General features: G+C 34.8%; 1 protein-coding gene across 2 annotated transcripts; it reads right to left on the bottom strand.

Moving 5' to 3' along the window:
- Positions 1-390: 390 nt before the first annotated feature.
- On the bottom strand, positions 391-2,995 carry LOC142608072 (aluminum-activated malate transporter 2-like). 2 transcript variants are annotated; one of them, XM_075779781.1, is made up of 6 exons: positions 2,525-2,995; positions 2,274-2,375; positions 1,804-2,076; positions 1,566-1,675; positions 1,320-1,463; positions 391-1,008 (listed from the first exon to the last, which is right to left on the bottom strand). In XM_075779781.1, exons 1-6 carry the CDS (start codon positions 2,802-2,804, stop codon positions 565-567), a joined length of 1,353 nt encoding a protein of 450 aa, XP_075635896.1. In that variant the 5' UTR covers positions 2,805-2,995; the 3' UTR covers positions 391-564. The 2 variants fall into 2 exon arrangements, with proteins under 2 accessions (XP_075635896.1, XP_075635895.1); XM_075779780.1 differs by having other exon boundaries at positions 2,235-2,375; positions 2,525-2,990.
- Positions 2,996-15,897: the final 12,902 nt, after the last annotated feature.

The following is a 15,897-nucleotide window of genomic DNA, read 5'->3' on the forward strand; positions in this document are numbered from 1 at the left end:
GTATTAAAATAGTAAAAATACTCCTAATATTTGTGCGAGCATCAATTTTGTTTGATGCGTAATACTTTGTAGATTTGGAGACACTACCTTATAACATGGCCCTAATGAGATTGTTAGGAATTTAAGTGTAGCATTGAATTAATTGAGTGTATTGTGTGGGTCTCTATTAAGTCTCACATCAACAATATACTAGGTTAATATAGTTTTATAACAATTACATGGGACCTCAATTGTGAATAGATTAGTAGTTTTAGGTTATAGTATAGATGTGACTAACCATTTTTCTTGGGGATCACGGAACCTTTGTGCTCACAATTGCTCATTCATTGGTTCTAAAATATATTTACGGGGGGAATATTTTTCATTTTGACTATATTAGTCACAACTCTCTAGAAGTGAATTTAGGAATAAATTTAAAATAATAGTTTTTACTCATGATACACTCGATCAAAAGTTAGATACATGTACTTACTCAAAATCGGCTAATACAAAATTGCCATATTAAGAACTTGGTTAGTTGTTAGCAACACATATCAACATATTCAATAGTGTAGAGACAACATTTTATGGTAATTTTGGAGATAGCTGATCAATTGTGATAACATGATGTGGTTCATTGACACCAAAACAAGGCGGGATTGTTTCTTGGTGAAGTAATTTTGGCTTCTCTGCTTCCACCATTGGCTCAACGCTTTGAAAGTGTGCAAGAGAGGCGAGCTCATTAATGGACTCCGCAATTTTCTCCGTGCAACAAACAACATCAACTAGCAGTGATGCCACGGTTACAGCTGGTATTACCTCCAGGAGGTCAATCTCTTTACAAAAGCCTGATCGGAGCAAGGATTTCAGATTGTTGGCAGCATCTTTTGATTTTACAATGTGGGGAGTGACTGAGGATGGTGGTGTCATTGCTTTGATTGCCGATGCTAATTCCTTCAAAGCTTTGCCTGATTCCAAGCTCATATTCGTGCATGCCTCTTGAATTTTGCTTCGAAATTCTGCTGGTATCTGTAAGCAATTTATTCCACTATGCAGGTTAACCTTTTTTTATCTTCTTTTAATTTAAACTTGATTGATTCCTTTGTGTATATGCATTACATTACTGAATTTCAGTAATACGTATTTTCATATAGTGATTATTAATGAATTGCTTTACAATGAACTAAATATAAAGAAGGGTAATTATAGGTATTCATTGTACTATCAATGTAAATCTTACCTTGTACACATTTGTTTAGTCTACCATGTAAATTTTACACTACTGATAAACGAAGAATTTTCCTATACAGAATTGACTAATAATTAATTTGGTATCCTACCTGGATTTCAGAATTGACGTAGCCATTAAGAGCCTCAATACGATACGCACATTGACGCGTTAGGCTTCCAATCTTCAGGTATTGTTTCCAAGGGTGACGGAACCTAAATTGACCATGACGAGGTTCCCATCTAGCCAAATTAGCCTGCAATCATATAATAATGATATTAATGTTGTTCTAATAGTACTTTGTTTTTGGATTTGGAAAGACAGAGTGAGAGAGAGTTTCTTATTTCTTCTTACTTACCAAGCATTCTTCGCTCTGTTTTGAGTTGAGGACACTCTTATAGTCATCCATAAATGTATTGTTAGACTCTTTACTATCCCCTGATATTTTGAGATATTCAACACCAAAACCTGTAATTTGAGTTTTACTAATTAAAACAAGTAAATTTACCAGTCACCACAAGGCAAAATGTACAATGACACATGTTAATATATGCATAATTTTCCAGGTAATGCACCGATTTAATATATAAACATACTTTCTAAGAAGCTGCCAAGTTTTTCAAGGTTTGAGGCGACCAGATTGTGAAGATCATCACCAGCCCATACAGGGAAAACGAAAAGGCAAATGAATACAGATGTAGAGCTACCAATGAGGATTGTGGACAACCTCTGATGTGCAATTTCTAGTATCTCATCTTCCCGGTAACCAGATATAGATACCAAACAAAATGTCAGCATAAATATGAGGAGACCATAATCGTATCTCGCCTTCAATTGAGGAAAGAACCGCACAAATGTCACTACTCCAGCTGCATCATACCCATTTACATCAAATTCACAATTTGTGACCAAAAAAAAGAAAAAAAAAGAAAGAAGAAATAATTGTATTATTATTTATGCCCTAACAATATATTTTGTCGTAATTGTATTATTATTATCGTTTTCTTGGCACGAATGAGTTTCTTACCAAGTAAAAAAACAAAGAGCCCAAGGAGTATGGGCTCACCTTCCTCTCCAGCAAGACTTGCTAGGTAATGAGCACCAAATCCTAGAGCCCCAGCTACCAATGTAGCCAATCCTCTATTTAAACCTCTTCCGAGAGTTGCTCCTGTAAATTATAGAAAATCGAAACATTAGTATCCACCAGACATTTCCCATAATTGACAAGGAAAACAATAAAAAGTGACTCTTATGTCATAATCTTGCTTCCTTTAACACTATGAGCTGAAAATAAACCAAGAAAAGAAATTAACTAACCTACGGAGAATTCAAAGACCACGATAACAGTCAAAATAGCATACATTGCTGAATTGCCAAAACCTTTATAAAGAGGTTCAAAGTAGTAGATCAGTGACACCAACGTTAGAGCCAGTCCAAATTTTAGCGAATGAATAATCCTTCTCGGATCATCTTGTCCCAGTTTCTTTATCTTCCTGGCAGTCTCAACTATCTTCGTGCCTAACTTTCCAGACAAGGCCTTGAACCACTCCCAGTTATGAACAAAAACTCCATTCTTAATTTCAGATGCCATTTCCATAACAAAATTGTAGCAAGGGAAATTGACAACCGCTTGTACGAGAAATGTTGAAAAAGAATAAAGAAAGCTGGCTTAAACTAATGGTTTTGGCAAGAATATGACTTGGGGGAGAGGGAGCGAAATCAATCTCAAATGCAAAGGCAAAGCATGAAGTCTATATATATGTATGTAAAAAACTGAATACTCATTACTTGGGAAGCTTAACAAATTGCTATTGTCTTGGGATAGGAAAACACGTTTACGCGTCCGTGTGTTTGGTAATTAGTTGTAACATCCCATCACTATTAAAGAATCCCTGAAACTTAAATTCATTTTAAAAGAAAAGAAAAATGCCTAAAACTTTCACTAGTGGTACTCTAACCATGCGTGTAGAAATGAAGGAACGGGTACCTTTCCTATTGTACATGTGCTACAGCAGTGTCCCTTCTGGCTAAGGCAATGGGCAAGATATTTCCTTTTGTTGCTTTAATTTGTCTTTTATATATCTCGTAAAAAATTGAAGAAAGAAAAATCCTCTTTGCTTTATGATGGTTGGTGATAACTGATCATAACTAGCTATATATGCCACTGCCACGAATCATAAGCTTATCTGTATCCCATTACTTAAAATCTGTGAAATGATTATGTAGCTGTACATCTTTTCTTCGGGTGGGTTCTTTTTTTTATGAACTTTTGGTAGGTACTTGTTCCGACATCGTCGTCTTTAGTGAATTTCTTTCTGCCTAACATATTTGTACGTAGTACACATGTTGTAAAACTCTTACTTGAATTTTGAAAATCAATTTAATTTGACCTATTCTCATATTGTTTCAACTTCTACATCACTAGTCCATGTGGGACTCCATCAGGCTCTCGCACACATGGCTCATGACGCGCATGCCCCTACTAATTAAGAGTAGGGCCGTGCTCTAATATCATTTGTAAATTGTAATACCTTGGGCCCTTCAAGTCTAAAAGACCGGCCTAATGGAGAAATGTGTGCCCATGAGTTATAAACTTGTTAACTTCATCACCAGCTAATGTGGGATTTCACCTCGCTCTCTACATTCACACGTGCTCTCACATATGCACAACTCAAGAATGCATGGCTCCACACTCTAAAATGATTAGTCAAGTTATATTTAGAATTTCTCACAATCCTTTATATAGCCATTGTGTTAGGGACATATTTTATACAATTGGCTAATTGTTTGACAAAATGTATTTTACTTGTAATTGGGTAAATCTATGATAGGTTTAGTACTTCAAGAAACATGTTGTTCAAGCCAAGTATTAAAACCATGAAGATTTGACCAAAAAACAAGTGAAGAAAAGCTATTCATTAAAGCTCGACAGATACCTCGACAGAAATAGTATGTGTTATTGGAAAAATGCATATTTGTATCGCATACAAAAATGGAAAATTAACGGATCAACTTCATTCACAATTGATAACATGTACTATGTAAGTTTCTAAATTTAAGAATAAGAAAGCGTACCTTGGTTCGGTGAAATTCAAAACAAAAATTAGAAGTACTTGGGAACACTTTTAATCTTCACTCCAATTCTACTTAATGTCCAAGAAGTGTGGTTTCTCAATCAATTTCCAAGAAGAGAATAAGAGAGTGTCCAACACCCACATACAAACCATTTCATTCCTTATATGATCTTAATGAAAGACTCATATGAAAAGTCTTATGAAATTCTGTATGTTTCTCTCTTTATATATAACTGATTATCTAATTGGACTAACCTTTTGGGCTATTCCAATTGGGCTCTAGTATGTGGCTTGGAGTGGGACCAAAAAGGAACAAATAAGACTCTAGCTCCAATGGGTCTTGGGCTTTTCTGTCAACTCTTGACAAGTTCAAAGTTACCATTAATTATATTCAATATCACAATATGAATATAATTGCACTCTAGGACTTATTAATAAATTATATTCTAAGACTTTATTATACATGCAACCCCTTCATTAAAATATTCGTAGTAATACAAAGTCATGAATGTTGACTGCCACTTTAAAGATTACTACATCTTAATCCTTGAGTACCTGGTTTAATCCTTTATGTTAGTTATCATATATTTATGAAATCCAATTTCATAAATATATACTTTAGTAACTCCTTACTAATGTGGTTGGACCCAATACTCTGAATAACTAAACTCATTAAACTTATATGAATGAAATATTTTATATCTCTGTTAAGAGATTATGAATTTCATCTTGAGAATATATGTTCCATCAACACTAAATGTGATTGTCCAACATACTGAGGTTTTGACCGTGATTAATAGATCTCACTCTTGATATATCAAAGCAACTTACATCTCATGATTAGGTCCATTATTCTCTCAGGATTTAGAGTTGATGTAATAGAAATCGTGAGATTTATTATTCATTTGACAATTGTTAGGAGAATAATAAATCCCACAGTGGTTTAGTTCAACATGTCTTAACTCTTAAAACATATCAATATACCAACTAGAAGTCTCCACTTCCATGACCACGACAGATTATCTTAGTTGATATGTTATAGTCTTCGTAGATGAAATGAAATGCCCAATTTCATCATCGACTACGAGCTAAAATTTTGAATTTTCAAAGAACTTGTGATTTATATCTTCTGTGACTTTTCACATAAATCACATACTATGCATCTCATGGACTAAAATAATGTCCTATTAGTTAATTTATATATAGTCTCATATAATTAAACAATTTAATTATTTATGGCATGCCAATAAATTGAATTTTAGAGCATAAACCCCCACATATGTAGGGTTTCTTTTCTCACAACCCTAGACATATATAAAGCTTATTTTAAAGGCTGTTTTACATAAAGAACACATGCAGAAAGTGACCTAATGCCTTATTCTCTCTGCAAGAAGTTGTTGCGCTTTTTGCGTCTTAGGGTTTTATAACCAAGTGCTTCTTGATCTTCATTATTGACAGGCCAAAAATATATTGACCCCTTGTGATAAATCAATTGATTAATTAGCCAAGTTTATTAATTAATCAAATTAACATGCAAATGCATGGTACACAAACAAATCATCAATAAACTAAAGTGCAGCAAAAAATAAATTGACATGGTGATTTGTTTACCAATGGGAAAAACTAACATGGCAAAAACCCTACCGGGTGATTTTAAGGTCACTACTCCCGAGAATCCATTATTATCAAAACAAGCGGTTACAAGTAAAGGAATCCCAGTACCTTATACCAACCTACAGTTGAACTCTTACCCCAATGCCTAGTTGGACTTGTTCTATAGTGACAATCTCTCATTGTATTGCACGGCTCCCAGTACATAACTAACCAATTTTGCGGATCCCAGTACGCGACTTCAATCACCAACTAGAGAAGGATTGTTGGTTACAAAGTTCTTCAGTTCATCACTCTATGAAGATCAAGAAGCTTCTTGGTTACAAAACCTTACGGTGCACAAACACAGCAGCTTCTTCACAAGAAAGATGAACTAGGGCAAACTAGGTTTCTGGTTACAATTTGCTCTTGTGCAATTGTGCTCTTAGTTGTGTGTAACTTAATACGACCCTTTAAATAATTCTTCTATATGTTTAGGGTTGTCAGAGAAGAAAGCCCAAACATACAATCACGGATTGAATGAAAAACAGACTCGAAAATTTGAGTTTCATAATTGATAGATACCCTATCTGTTGAGTTTTTGTCGAGCCACGAGCTAGAATAGCTCTTCAAGTCTCAATAGATGCTAGCTGTCAAGTTTTAATGAACATCACTTTTCACTCTTGAATCTTGGACAGACTTGCATGGCTTCAATACTTGGACTTGAAACAAGGTTCCTTGAAGTATTAAACACATCTTAGATCTACGCAATTACAAGTAAAGTGCATTTTGTAAAGAGATTATTTAACATTACTCATCACAAACAAAGAGCCACAAAGCTTACTTGCTTAGTTGTGCATAAAGACGCTCATCTAAGTTACAAGAGATACAAAGTTTAGAAAATTTTGTTTTAATGTCTATCCAAGGTGCACAAGCACCAATGTACACAAACACACACTGTTTTTGTATTTTTCAAAATTTTTAATGTTTTTTATTTAAAAAAAAAACAAACTAAAAATAACCAACAAAACATGATAAACAAAACAAAGTCATGCATAAAACTAGACTGACTCAAAAACAAGAAAGCAAAAAACACACAAGTAATGCAATCAAAAACAGGGAGGGAGAGAGAAGAGGAGTGATAAAATCACTTGGAGCCATTTTCCTTCCACACCTTGGAAGAACCTTTCCTTTGAGCAAAGCCTTCAACTGGTAATGAGGGGGAAGAATTGAACCCGTTCAAGTTCGAAAGGAACATAAGGGCTTTGAGAAGATCTCCAAGAGGTGCAAGAGAGGATGGAAATTGATTCTGGTTTCCTAATGCGATCATGTTGTTGCTCTCTTGAGTGGCTAACCACTTGTAGCAATTAGGTCGAGTATGACCGGCTACTTCACAATGATGACAAAGATGCTGCTTCTTCTATTTAAGTTTTTGAGAGTTAACCTTCTTAGCCCTAGGATTTTTAGCTTCTTTTTATCCTGTTTAGAGGGTGCTCCTAAGATGGATTTACCCTTGTCTATGTTCTCACTAGCTAAATCAGTTATGTTATTAGTGTTCTTAATATCAACATTATTACTAGGAGAAACAAAAATAGTAGTACTAGTAGAAGCAATATTAGAAGAAGAGAAATCATACCCTAAACCAGTTTTATTGGAAGTAGATTTCTAAAGACTGAGTATATCATCGAGCTTAACGCTTGAAGTCTTTTCCAACTGAGCTCTAACTTGGAATAGTTTTGCCTTAAGCTTCTTGGTCTTCTCAGCCAGGAAGTTGTTCTCAAACTTTGGTGCTCCAATAGTCTGATTTGCTTCATCAAACTTTGTGGAAAGCTCTTCACACTCGAGCTCCACATCACTGAGTTTCTTGGTGGTCAACCTATACAATTTCTCATGCTTTTCTAAGACATTGTACAACTTTGCATAAGCTATATGGATGTCACCTTACTCATCTATCTTCTTAAATTTTGACTCCACCAAGCTTTCTTCTTCTTCCATATCTTCTACAATCCCTTCAATAGGATTGACAGTGGTAGTGAAGGCATTCAGGATTCCGTCATCCTTATTTTTGGAATCATCCTCAGGTTCGATGTCGCTTAATGTAGTAGCAAGTGCCTTGCTTTTCCCAATAGACTTGAGGTAAGTAGGGCACTCCTGTTTCATGTGTCTGAAACCTTAACACCCAAAGCACTTAGGTCTTGAGGGAACAGTGTACTGACCGCCATCCCTTTCATCCTTCTTCCCCTTGTCTTGGTTCTTGAATTGAGAAGAATTGGATTGCTTACGATCCTTGCCAAAACCCTTGGCATTGACATTCTTCATGAACTTCTTGAATTGCTGGGTGATGTAGAACTTCATTTTAGAATCTTCATCATCGGAAGACTCATCAGTGTCATTGCTCTTGGCCTTTAATGTCATGCTCTTGCTCTTGTTTGATTTCTCGATCCTTCTCAAACCCAACTCATAGGTTTGCAGATTGCCTACCAACTTTGTCAAAGGAATTTTGTCAATGTCTTTTAATTCCTTAATAGCAGTGATCTTGGCATGGAATCTCTCGGGTAGAGATCTAAGCACATTTCTCATAATCTTAAGTTTTGGAATGGTTTCCCTAAGATTAAATGTTGAGTTCACTATATCCTTGAGCTTGGCATAGAACTCATCAAATGACTCATCCTTTTCCATCTTAATCTCTTCGAAGCTTGTAGTGAGCCTCTGAAGTTTTGAATCCTTTACAGCCTTGGTTCCTTCATAGGTTGTCTAGAGAATGGTTCATGCTTCCTTAGCAGTTTCAGTGGAGGATATCTTCTTGAATTCCTCATTCATGACTACACTGAATAACACATTCAATGCCTTGTTGTTGAAGTTTGCTGCCTTAATCTTAGCATCATCCCAATCGGTCGGCGCTTCCTTAGGCTTGGTCTAGCCTATCTCTACAGCTTGCCACACCTTCTTATTTAAGGACTGCAAGAAAGCTCTCATGTATACTTTCTAGTATGCATAGTTAGTTCCATCAAATAAAGGAGGTACAATAAGACACTATCCTCTATCCATGACAACAGGGGTCAATGGACCTTTACAGCAAGGATTAAACCCTAATCAGAGTGTGTCTGCTCTGATGCCACTTGACAGGCCAAAAACGTATTGACCCCATGTGATAAATCAATTGATTAATTAGCCAAGTCTATTAATTAATCAAATTAACATGCAAACGTGTAGTAGAATAAATAAATCACCAATAAACTAAGGTGCAGCGAAAAATAAATTGACACAGTGATTTGTTTACGAATTAGGAAAACCAACATGGTAATAACCCCATCGGGTGATTTTAAGATCACCACTCCCGAGAATCCACTATTATCAAAACAAGCGGTTACAAGTAAAGGCTAGTACCTTATACCAACCTACAATTGAACCCTTACCTCAATATCCAATTGGACTTGTTCTGTAGTGACAATCTCTCCTTGTATTGCACGGCTCCCAGTACGTGACTAACCAATTGTGCGGATCCCAGTAAGCAACTTCAATCACCAACTAGAGAAGGATTGTTGGCTAAAAAGTTCTTCAGTTCATCACACAATGAAGATCGAAAAACTCCTTGGTTACAAAACCCTATAGTGCATAAACATAGCAGCTTCTTCACAAGAAAGATAAACTAGAGTAAACTAGGTCTCCGGTTACAATTTGCTCTTCAAGTCTTGATAGATGCTAGCTGTCGAGCTTTAATGAACAACACTTTTCACACTTGAATCTTGGATAGACTTGCATGGTTTCAATACTTGGACTTGAAACAAGGTTCTTTGAAGTATTAAATACATCATAGATCAACCTAATTACAAGTAAAGTGTATTTTGTCAAAGGATTAGCCAATTACATAAAATGTTAACATATGTTCCTAATATCAAATTATATATGCCCTAACAATTGTTGATGAAGTGAAGAACTTTGCAACCAACAACATCTTCTTTAAGTTGCTGGAGTTAGTCACGTATTGGGATCCATGCATCATTGGTGACGTTCATATACTAGAGAGTTCAGAGGTTCTGAAGCGGTAAAAGGTTTCTACTATAAGTTCATCTATTGGGATTGTAAAGTCTAGGGACAAAGATTTTGTACTAGATTTGAAACTTCTCTTTATTACAGTAGATTGTTTTTTGGGAAGGTTTCCCCCCAAGCTTTTTACTGTGAAACTGTTAGGATTAGTGATTTTAAATCCTATTATATGATGCTATGTATGTTATTATGTATGACATTATGTATGACTTAATGTTGTATTTAATAAAGTTGTTTTATTATTATCTGAAATAATGGTAACATGAATATTGGGACATTATCATATAGTCCATGAGATGCATAGTATGTGATTTATGTGAAAAGTCACAGAAGATATAAATCACAAGTTCTTTGTAAACTCAGAATTGTAGTTCGTAGTCAGTGATGGAATTGGGCTTTTCATCTGCGAAAAGTATAACATATCAACTAAGATGATTTGTCTGGATCATGGAAATGAAGATTTCTAGTTGGTATGTTGATATGTTTTAAGAGTTAAATCATATTGAACTAGACCGGTGTGAGATTTATTATTTCTCCTAATGACTGTCAAATGAATAATAAACTCACGACTTATATTTGCATGAACTCTTAATCCTAAAAGAATAATGAACTTGATCATGATGTGTGGGTTGCTTTAATATATCAAGAGTGAGATCTAAAGAAACGATCAAAACCTCAGTATGTTCGACAACCACATTTAGTCTTGATGGAACATATATTCTCAAGATGGAATTCATAGTCGCTTAACAGAGATACAAAATATTCCCTTGAGATAAGTTTAATGGTTTTGTCGTTCAGAATGTTAGGCCTAACTACTTTAGTAAATTGATACTAGAGTATATATTTATGAAATTAGATTTCATAAATATATGATGAATAACTTAAAGGATTAAACTGGGTACTCAAGGATAAGATGTAGTAATTTACAAAGTGGCAGTCTACATTCATGACTTTGTATTACTACGAATATTTTATGAAGGGGTTGCATGTAAAATAAAGTCTTGGGATATAATTTATAGGTAAGGCCTAGAGTGCAATTATATTTATATAGTGGTATTAAATATAGTTAATGGTAACTTTGGATTTGTCAAGAGTTGACAGAAAAGCCGAAGCTCATTGGAGCTAGTGTCTTATTGGTCCCACTCTAAGCCACATACTAAAGCCCAATTAGAAAGGCCCAAAAGGCCAGTTCAATTAGATAATCAGTTAGATTACAAAGGGAGAAAGATATAAAAATTTCTGTAGAGAATTCTTGAATTGAGAGAACACTATTGTGAAATGGTGTGTGTGTGAGAGTAAGACACTCTAACATTCTCCTTTGTAAATTGATTGAGAGATCACACATCTTGGGCGTAAAGTGGAATTGGAGTGAAGATTGAAAGTGTTCCCGAAAACTTCTGATCTTTGGTTTTGAATTTCATCACTCCAAGGTACACTTTCTTGTTCTTAAATTCTGAAACTTACATAGTGCATATTATCGATTGTGAATGGAGTAGATCCGTTAATTTTTCACTACATATGTTTTGTATGAGATACAAACCATGTTTAATCCTATTATCCTACAGAAACTAGTTTGTTTCATTGGTTTTCCTGAGTCATCATATCTTGTCTTATTTACTTTTTCGTTGTGCATGATATTGATATTTGTTTGTTTTAGTAAGGTTTATTCATAACAAATCTCATTAACAACTTGGATTTAAAACTTATTAATTCTATCAACCGGAGTCTAAATTTCCCAACAAGTGGTATTAGAGTAGGTACACTCTGATTGGATTAATTTCCTGAGTGTGATCCTTGACCCCCGTTGTCATGGATCATGGACAATCTCTTTTGATTCCTCTATTTGATAGCACTAATTATGTGTACTGAAAAATTCATATGAAAGTTTTTTTGCAAGCTCTAGGTGAAAAAGTATGGCAAGTTGTTGAAGTTGGCTGGATTAAGCCAAAGGAAGCACCGGTGGATTGGGATGAAGCAACAATCAAAGTGGAAAATTTCAACAATAGAGCCTTGAATGCTTTGTTTAGTGGGGTAGTCAATGAGGAATTCAAGAAAATATTATTCACGGAAGTTGCTAAAGAAGCATGGACTATTCTTGAGACCACCTATGAAGGTATCAAGGCAATAAAGACTGTAAAGCTTTAAAAACTCACTAGTAGTTTTGAAGAAATAAGGATGGAGGAGGATGAGACCTTTGATGAGTTCTATGATAAACTCAAGGATATTATGAATTCTACCTTCAATCTTGGAGAATCTATTGCGGAACCTAAAATTTTTAGGAAAATCCTTAGATCTCTACCTGAAAGATTTCATGCCAAGATCACTACCATTGAAGAAGTGAATGACATTGTTCAAATTCCTTTGACTGAGCTTGTAGAGAACCTTCAAACCTATGAGATGGGATTAGGCAAAATGGGAAAAGGTGGAAAGAGTAGGAACATGGCTTTTAAGGGTATAAAGGAAGAGAATGATGACTCTAAAGATGAGGATGTGGATGAGGACTTAACCTTCATAGCTAATGAGATATCAGCTTCTTCAATATAGAAAAAAGGATAAGAACAAATCCCCTGGGAAATATGAATCCTCTAGGAACGGCAAGAATGAGAAACACCTCATCCAGTGCCATGAGTGCAAAAGTTTTGGTCATATGAGGATCGAGTGCCTAAACTATCTTATGAAGGAAAAGACCAAGAATTCAAAAGCTAAAGTGTTGGTTGCTACCTTGAGTGATTTTGAGAGTGATCTTTCTAATGAGTATGAGGATGAATGTGTTCATTATATGGCTTTTGTTGCCACACCCGATAAGGTGATTGTGGAGAGTGCTAGTGACAGTAAGGATTCTTCTGATGATGAAGTACCCAAGAAGTTGACTCTTTAGGAAGCCTATGATAAGTTATGCACTGAATTTATAAAATTTGAAAGGACTTTTCATCTTTGTAGAAAAGAGCTTAATGAGGTAAAAACTGAAAAAGCTGAATTGTTAGTTAGACTAGATGAGATTACAAGGTTAGTTGAGACTCTTGTTGTAGAGAACACCTCATTAGAAGAGAAGGTCAAGAATCTCGAGGTTAAGCTTAGTCACGCTAGAACTCAAATATAGAGGATGTCTAGTGCAAAGCTTTATAAGGTATTGAGTGCTTAAAAGCCTAGTTCTAATAAGACTAGCTTAGGATATGCTGTTTCCTCCGACCCCTCGTCTTCCACGGCTTTTGGATCAAAGACTGTCTTTGTGCCCCAATCTGAGAAAGGTGATTAAGGTATGAAATCGAAAACTGATTTAGCTAATTCTAAATCCTTTGTTAGACCTCACTCTAGGAAGTCTAGTAGTTTAAAAACTACTCATGTTTGTCACTATTGTGGTATTTTTGGATACATTCGTCCTAATTACTTCAAGTTGTATCCTCATAAGTAAATGTCCAAACGGTTATAGGTTCCCTCTCAATGTTCAACACCTTTGTTTGGAGAGTTATTAAAAGGTTTGAGCTTTTTAACTAAATTTTATGAGAATTCTAATTCTTCTATTTCCTTCAGTAGACATACTAGGACACATGTCTTTTCATCTTCACGGCCAAAGACTCATGCGATGTGGGTGAGAAAAGAGCTTATGACTTAATTGTCTTTTCTATCTATCCTCTACTTTAATTCTTACTATCTAAAGTTGGACTTTCTTGCTTGATTTCTTATTTGTTTTTGAAATCATGATTTCATGCATTTTCATCTAGTTTTTATGCTTTATAGTTGTTTGCTTGTTTTTTTTATTTGTTTTCAATTTTTGTCTTATTTGTTTCTAAAAAAAAAATTGAAAAATGAGAAAAATATAAAAACAATGTGTTTGTGTATATTGGTACTTGTGTACTTTGGATGACCTTTGAAACAAATTTTCTTAACTTTGTATCTCTTCTACCTTAGATGAGCATTTCTATGCACAACTGAGTAAGTGAGCTTTGTGGCTCGTGCTTGTGATGAGTACGATTAAGATGATCTCTTATATCTCATGCTCATAATACTCTTTTTGACAGGAAGGACTAGAAAATCTTAAGAGAAAGGCATAAATAATCATCTCACCACTAAAACCCGCCAATCTTGTGTAACATCTATGTGCTTTGGCACAACAAAAGTGTGATGTTTTAAGGTTACATAATTGGATATTTTCTTCTTTCTCTTATATGCTCATGCATGCTATGCTTAAAAGAAAAATATGCAAAGAAAATAAAAGCAAAAAAAAAAATCAAAATGCTTATAATATGGTTGTAAGCGTGTTTCTAGGAGATGTGGGAGTTATAGGATGTACCTCAAAAGTGATAGTCCCCATAAACAGTTATGATTGTATGTGAGTGTGTTTAGTTTACTTTTGTCTCAAATCTTCATAATATGAGACATTTATGCATTCTTGCTATGTTTCACACACAACATGCAAATTCTTTGTTACTTTTGATTCATGTGCAGATACAACGTGATTTGGTCATCACAAGAAATACATGTGTTAATATATGCTTACTAAAATGTCTTAACTTGTTTTTTAAAAATAAAATTGATTAGACTTGTTTAGTATGTATGTGTGTCTTTTGATCTAGAAGTGCTTTACATCTAGATTTGAGTTGTGTTTGAGTGCTTAACATGCTGCTTGGATGCTTGTTTAAGTATGCTATCTTGTTGCATTCATCTTGTGTGTTTTTCCTCCCTTGGAAAACCTTGCTTCTGTCTTCTTGATAGTTGCTCAATACCTTCTCGACAACAGCTCGACATAAGTCCCTTATATCAAGATTTCTGGGTTTGACCTCTATAGCTTCTCGACAGCTAGGTCGATCCATTAAGCCAAATTTCCATGTGCTCTGTCTGTTCGATACATTCTCGACTAATTCTCGATCCATCGAGATTTTTGGGTAGCTTCTCGATAGATTCTCGACACATATCTCAATCTATCTAGGTAATTTTATGTGCTCTCTGCCAGCTCAATAACATCTCGGCAGCTTCTTGATCTATCAAGACTCTCTTGCATACTTTTTTTTTCACATGTTTTGCATCTTTCTATTATCTTGTCATCCATAGCATCTTATTTCATTACATTCATGCATTTATATAGATTTCTTGTATCTCTTGATCATCTTAGATCATCTTTATGTTTCTCAGGTGAAGCTTTATTGCTTCCTGTACCCTTTCTCAATCATGACAAAAAGGGGAGAAAAGTAGCTTCTTTTTAAGATTCTACATGTTAGGGGAGAAATACATACCTTTGTATGGGGAAGTTATGTTTCATCTTGTTAGGGTGAGTGTTTACCTCTTTTGTTATTATAGGAGCTTCATTTAACTTCTTGTAAACTGGTCTTGTGACCATCTTATTGTTAGGAAGTGTGCACTTAAATCCTATTGTATGATGCTATGTATGACATTATATATGACTTAATGTTATGATTAATAAAGTTGTTTTATTTTTATCTAAAATAATGGTAACATGAATATTTGGACATTATCATATAGTCCATGAGATGCATAGTATGTGATTTATGTGATTTAGTCACAGAAGATATAAGTCACAAGTTCTTTGTAAACTCAGAATTTATAGTTTGTAATCGGTGATAAAATTGGGCATTTCATCTACGAAGACTATAACGTATCAACTAAGATGATTTGTCTTGATCATGGAAGTGGGGACTTCTAGTTGATATGTTGATATGTTTTAAGAGTTAAGACATATTGAACTGGACCGCTGTGAGATTTATTATTCTCCTAACGACTATCAAATAAATAATGAATCTCACGATTTCTATTTGCATGAACTCTTAATCCTGAGAGAATAATGGACCTGATCATAAGGTGTAGGTTACTTTAATATATCAGGAGTGAGATCTAAAGTAACGGTCAAAACCTTAGTATGCTGGGCAGCCACATTTAGTGTTAATGGAACATATATTCTCAAGATAGAATTCATAATCTTTTAACGAAGATATAAAATACTCCCTTAAAATAAGTTTAATGGGT

The sequence above is a fragment of the Castanea sativa genome, chromosome 8 (genome assembly GCF_040712315.1).
Source record: "Castanea sativa cultivar Marrone di Chiusa Pesio chromosome 8, ASM4071231v1".
Classification (NCBI taxonomy): domain Eukaryota; kingdom Viridiplantae; phylum Streptophyta; class Magnoliopsida; order Fagales; family Fagaceae; genus Castanea; species Castanea sativa.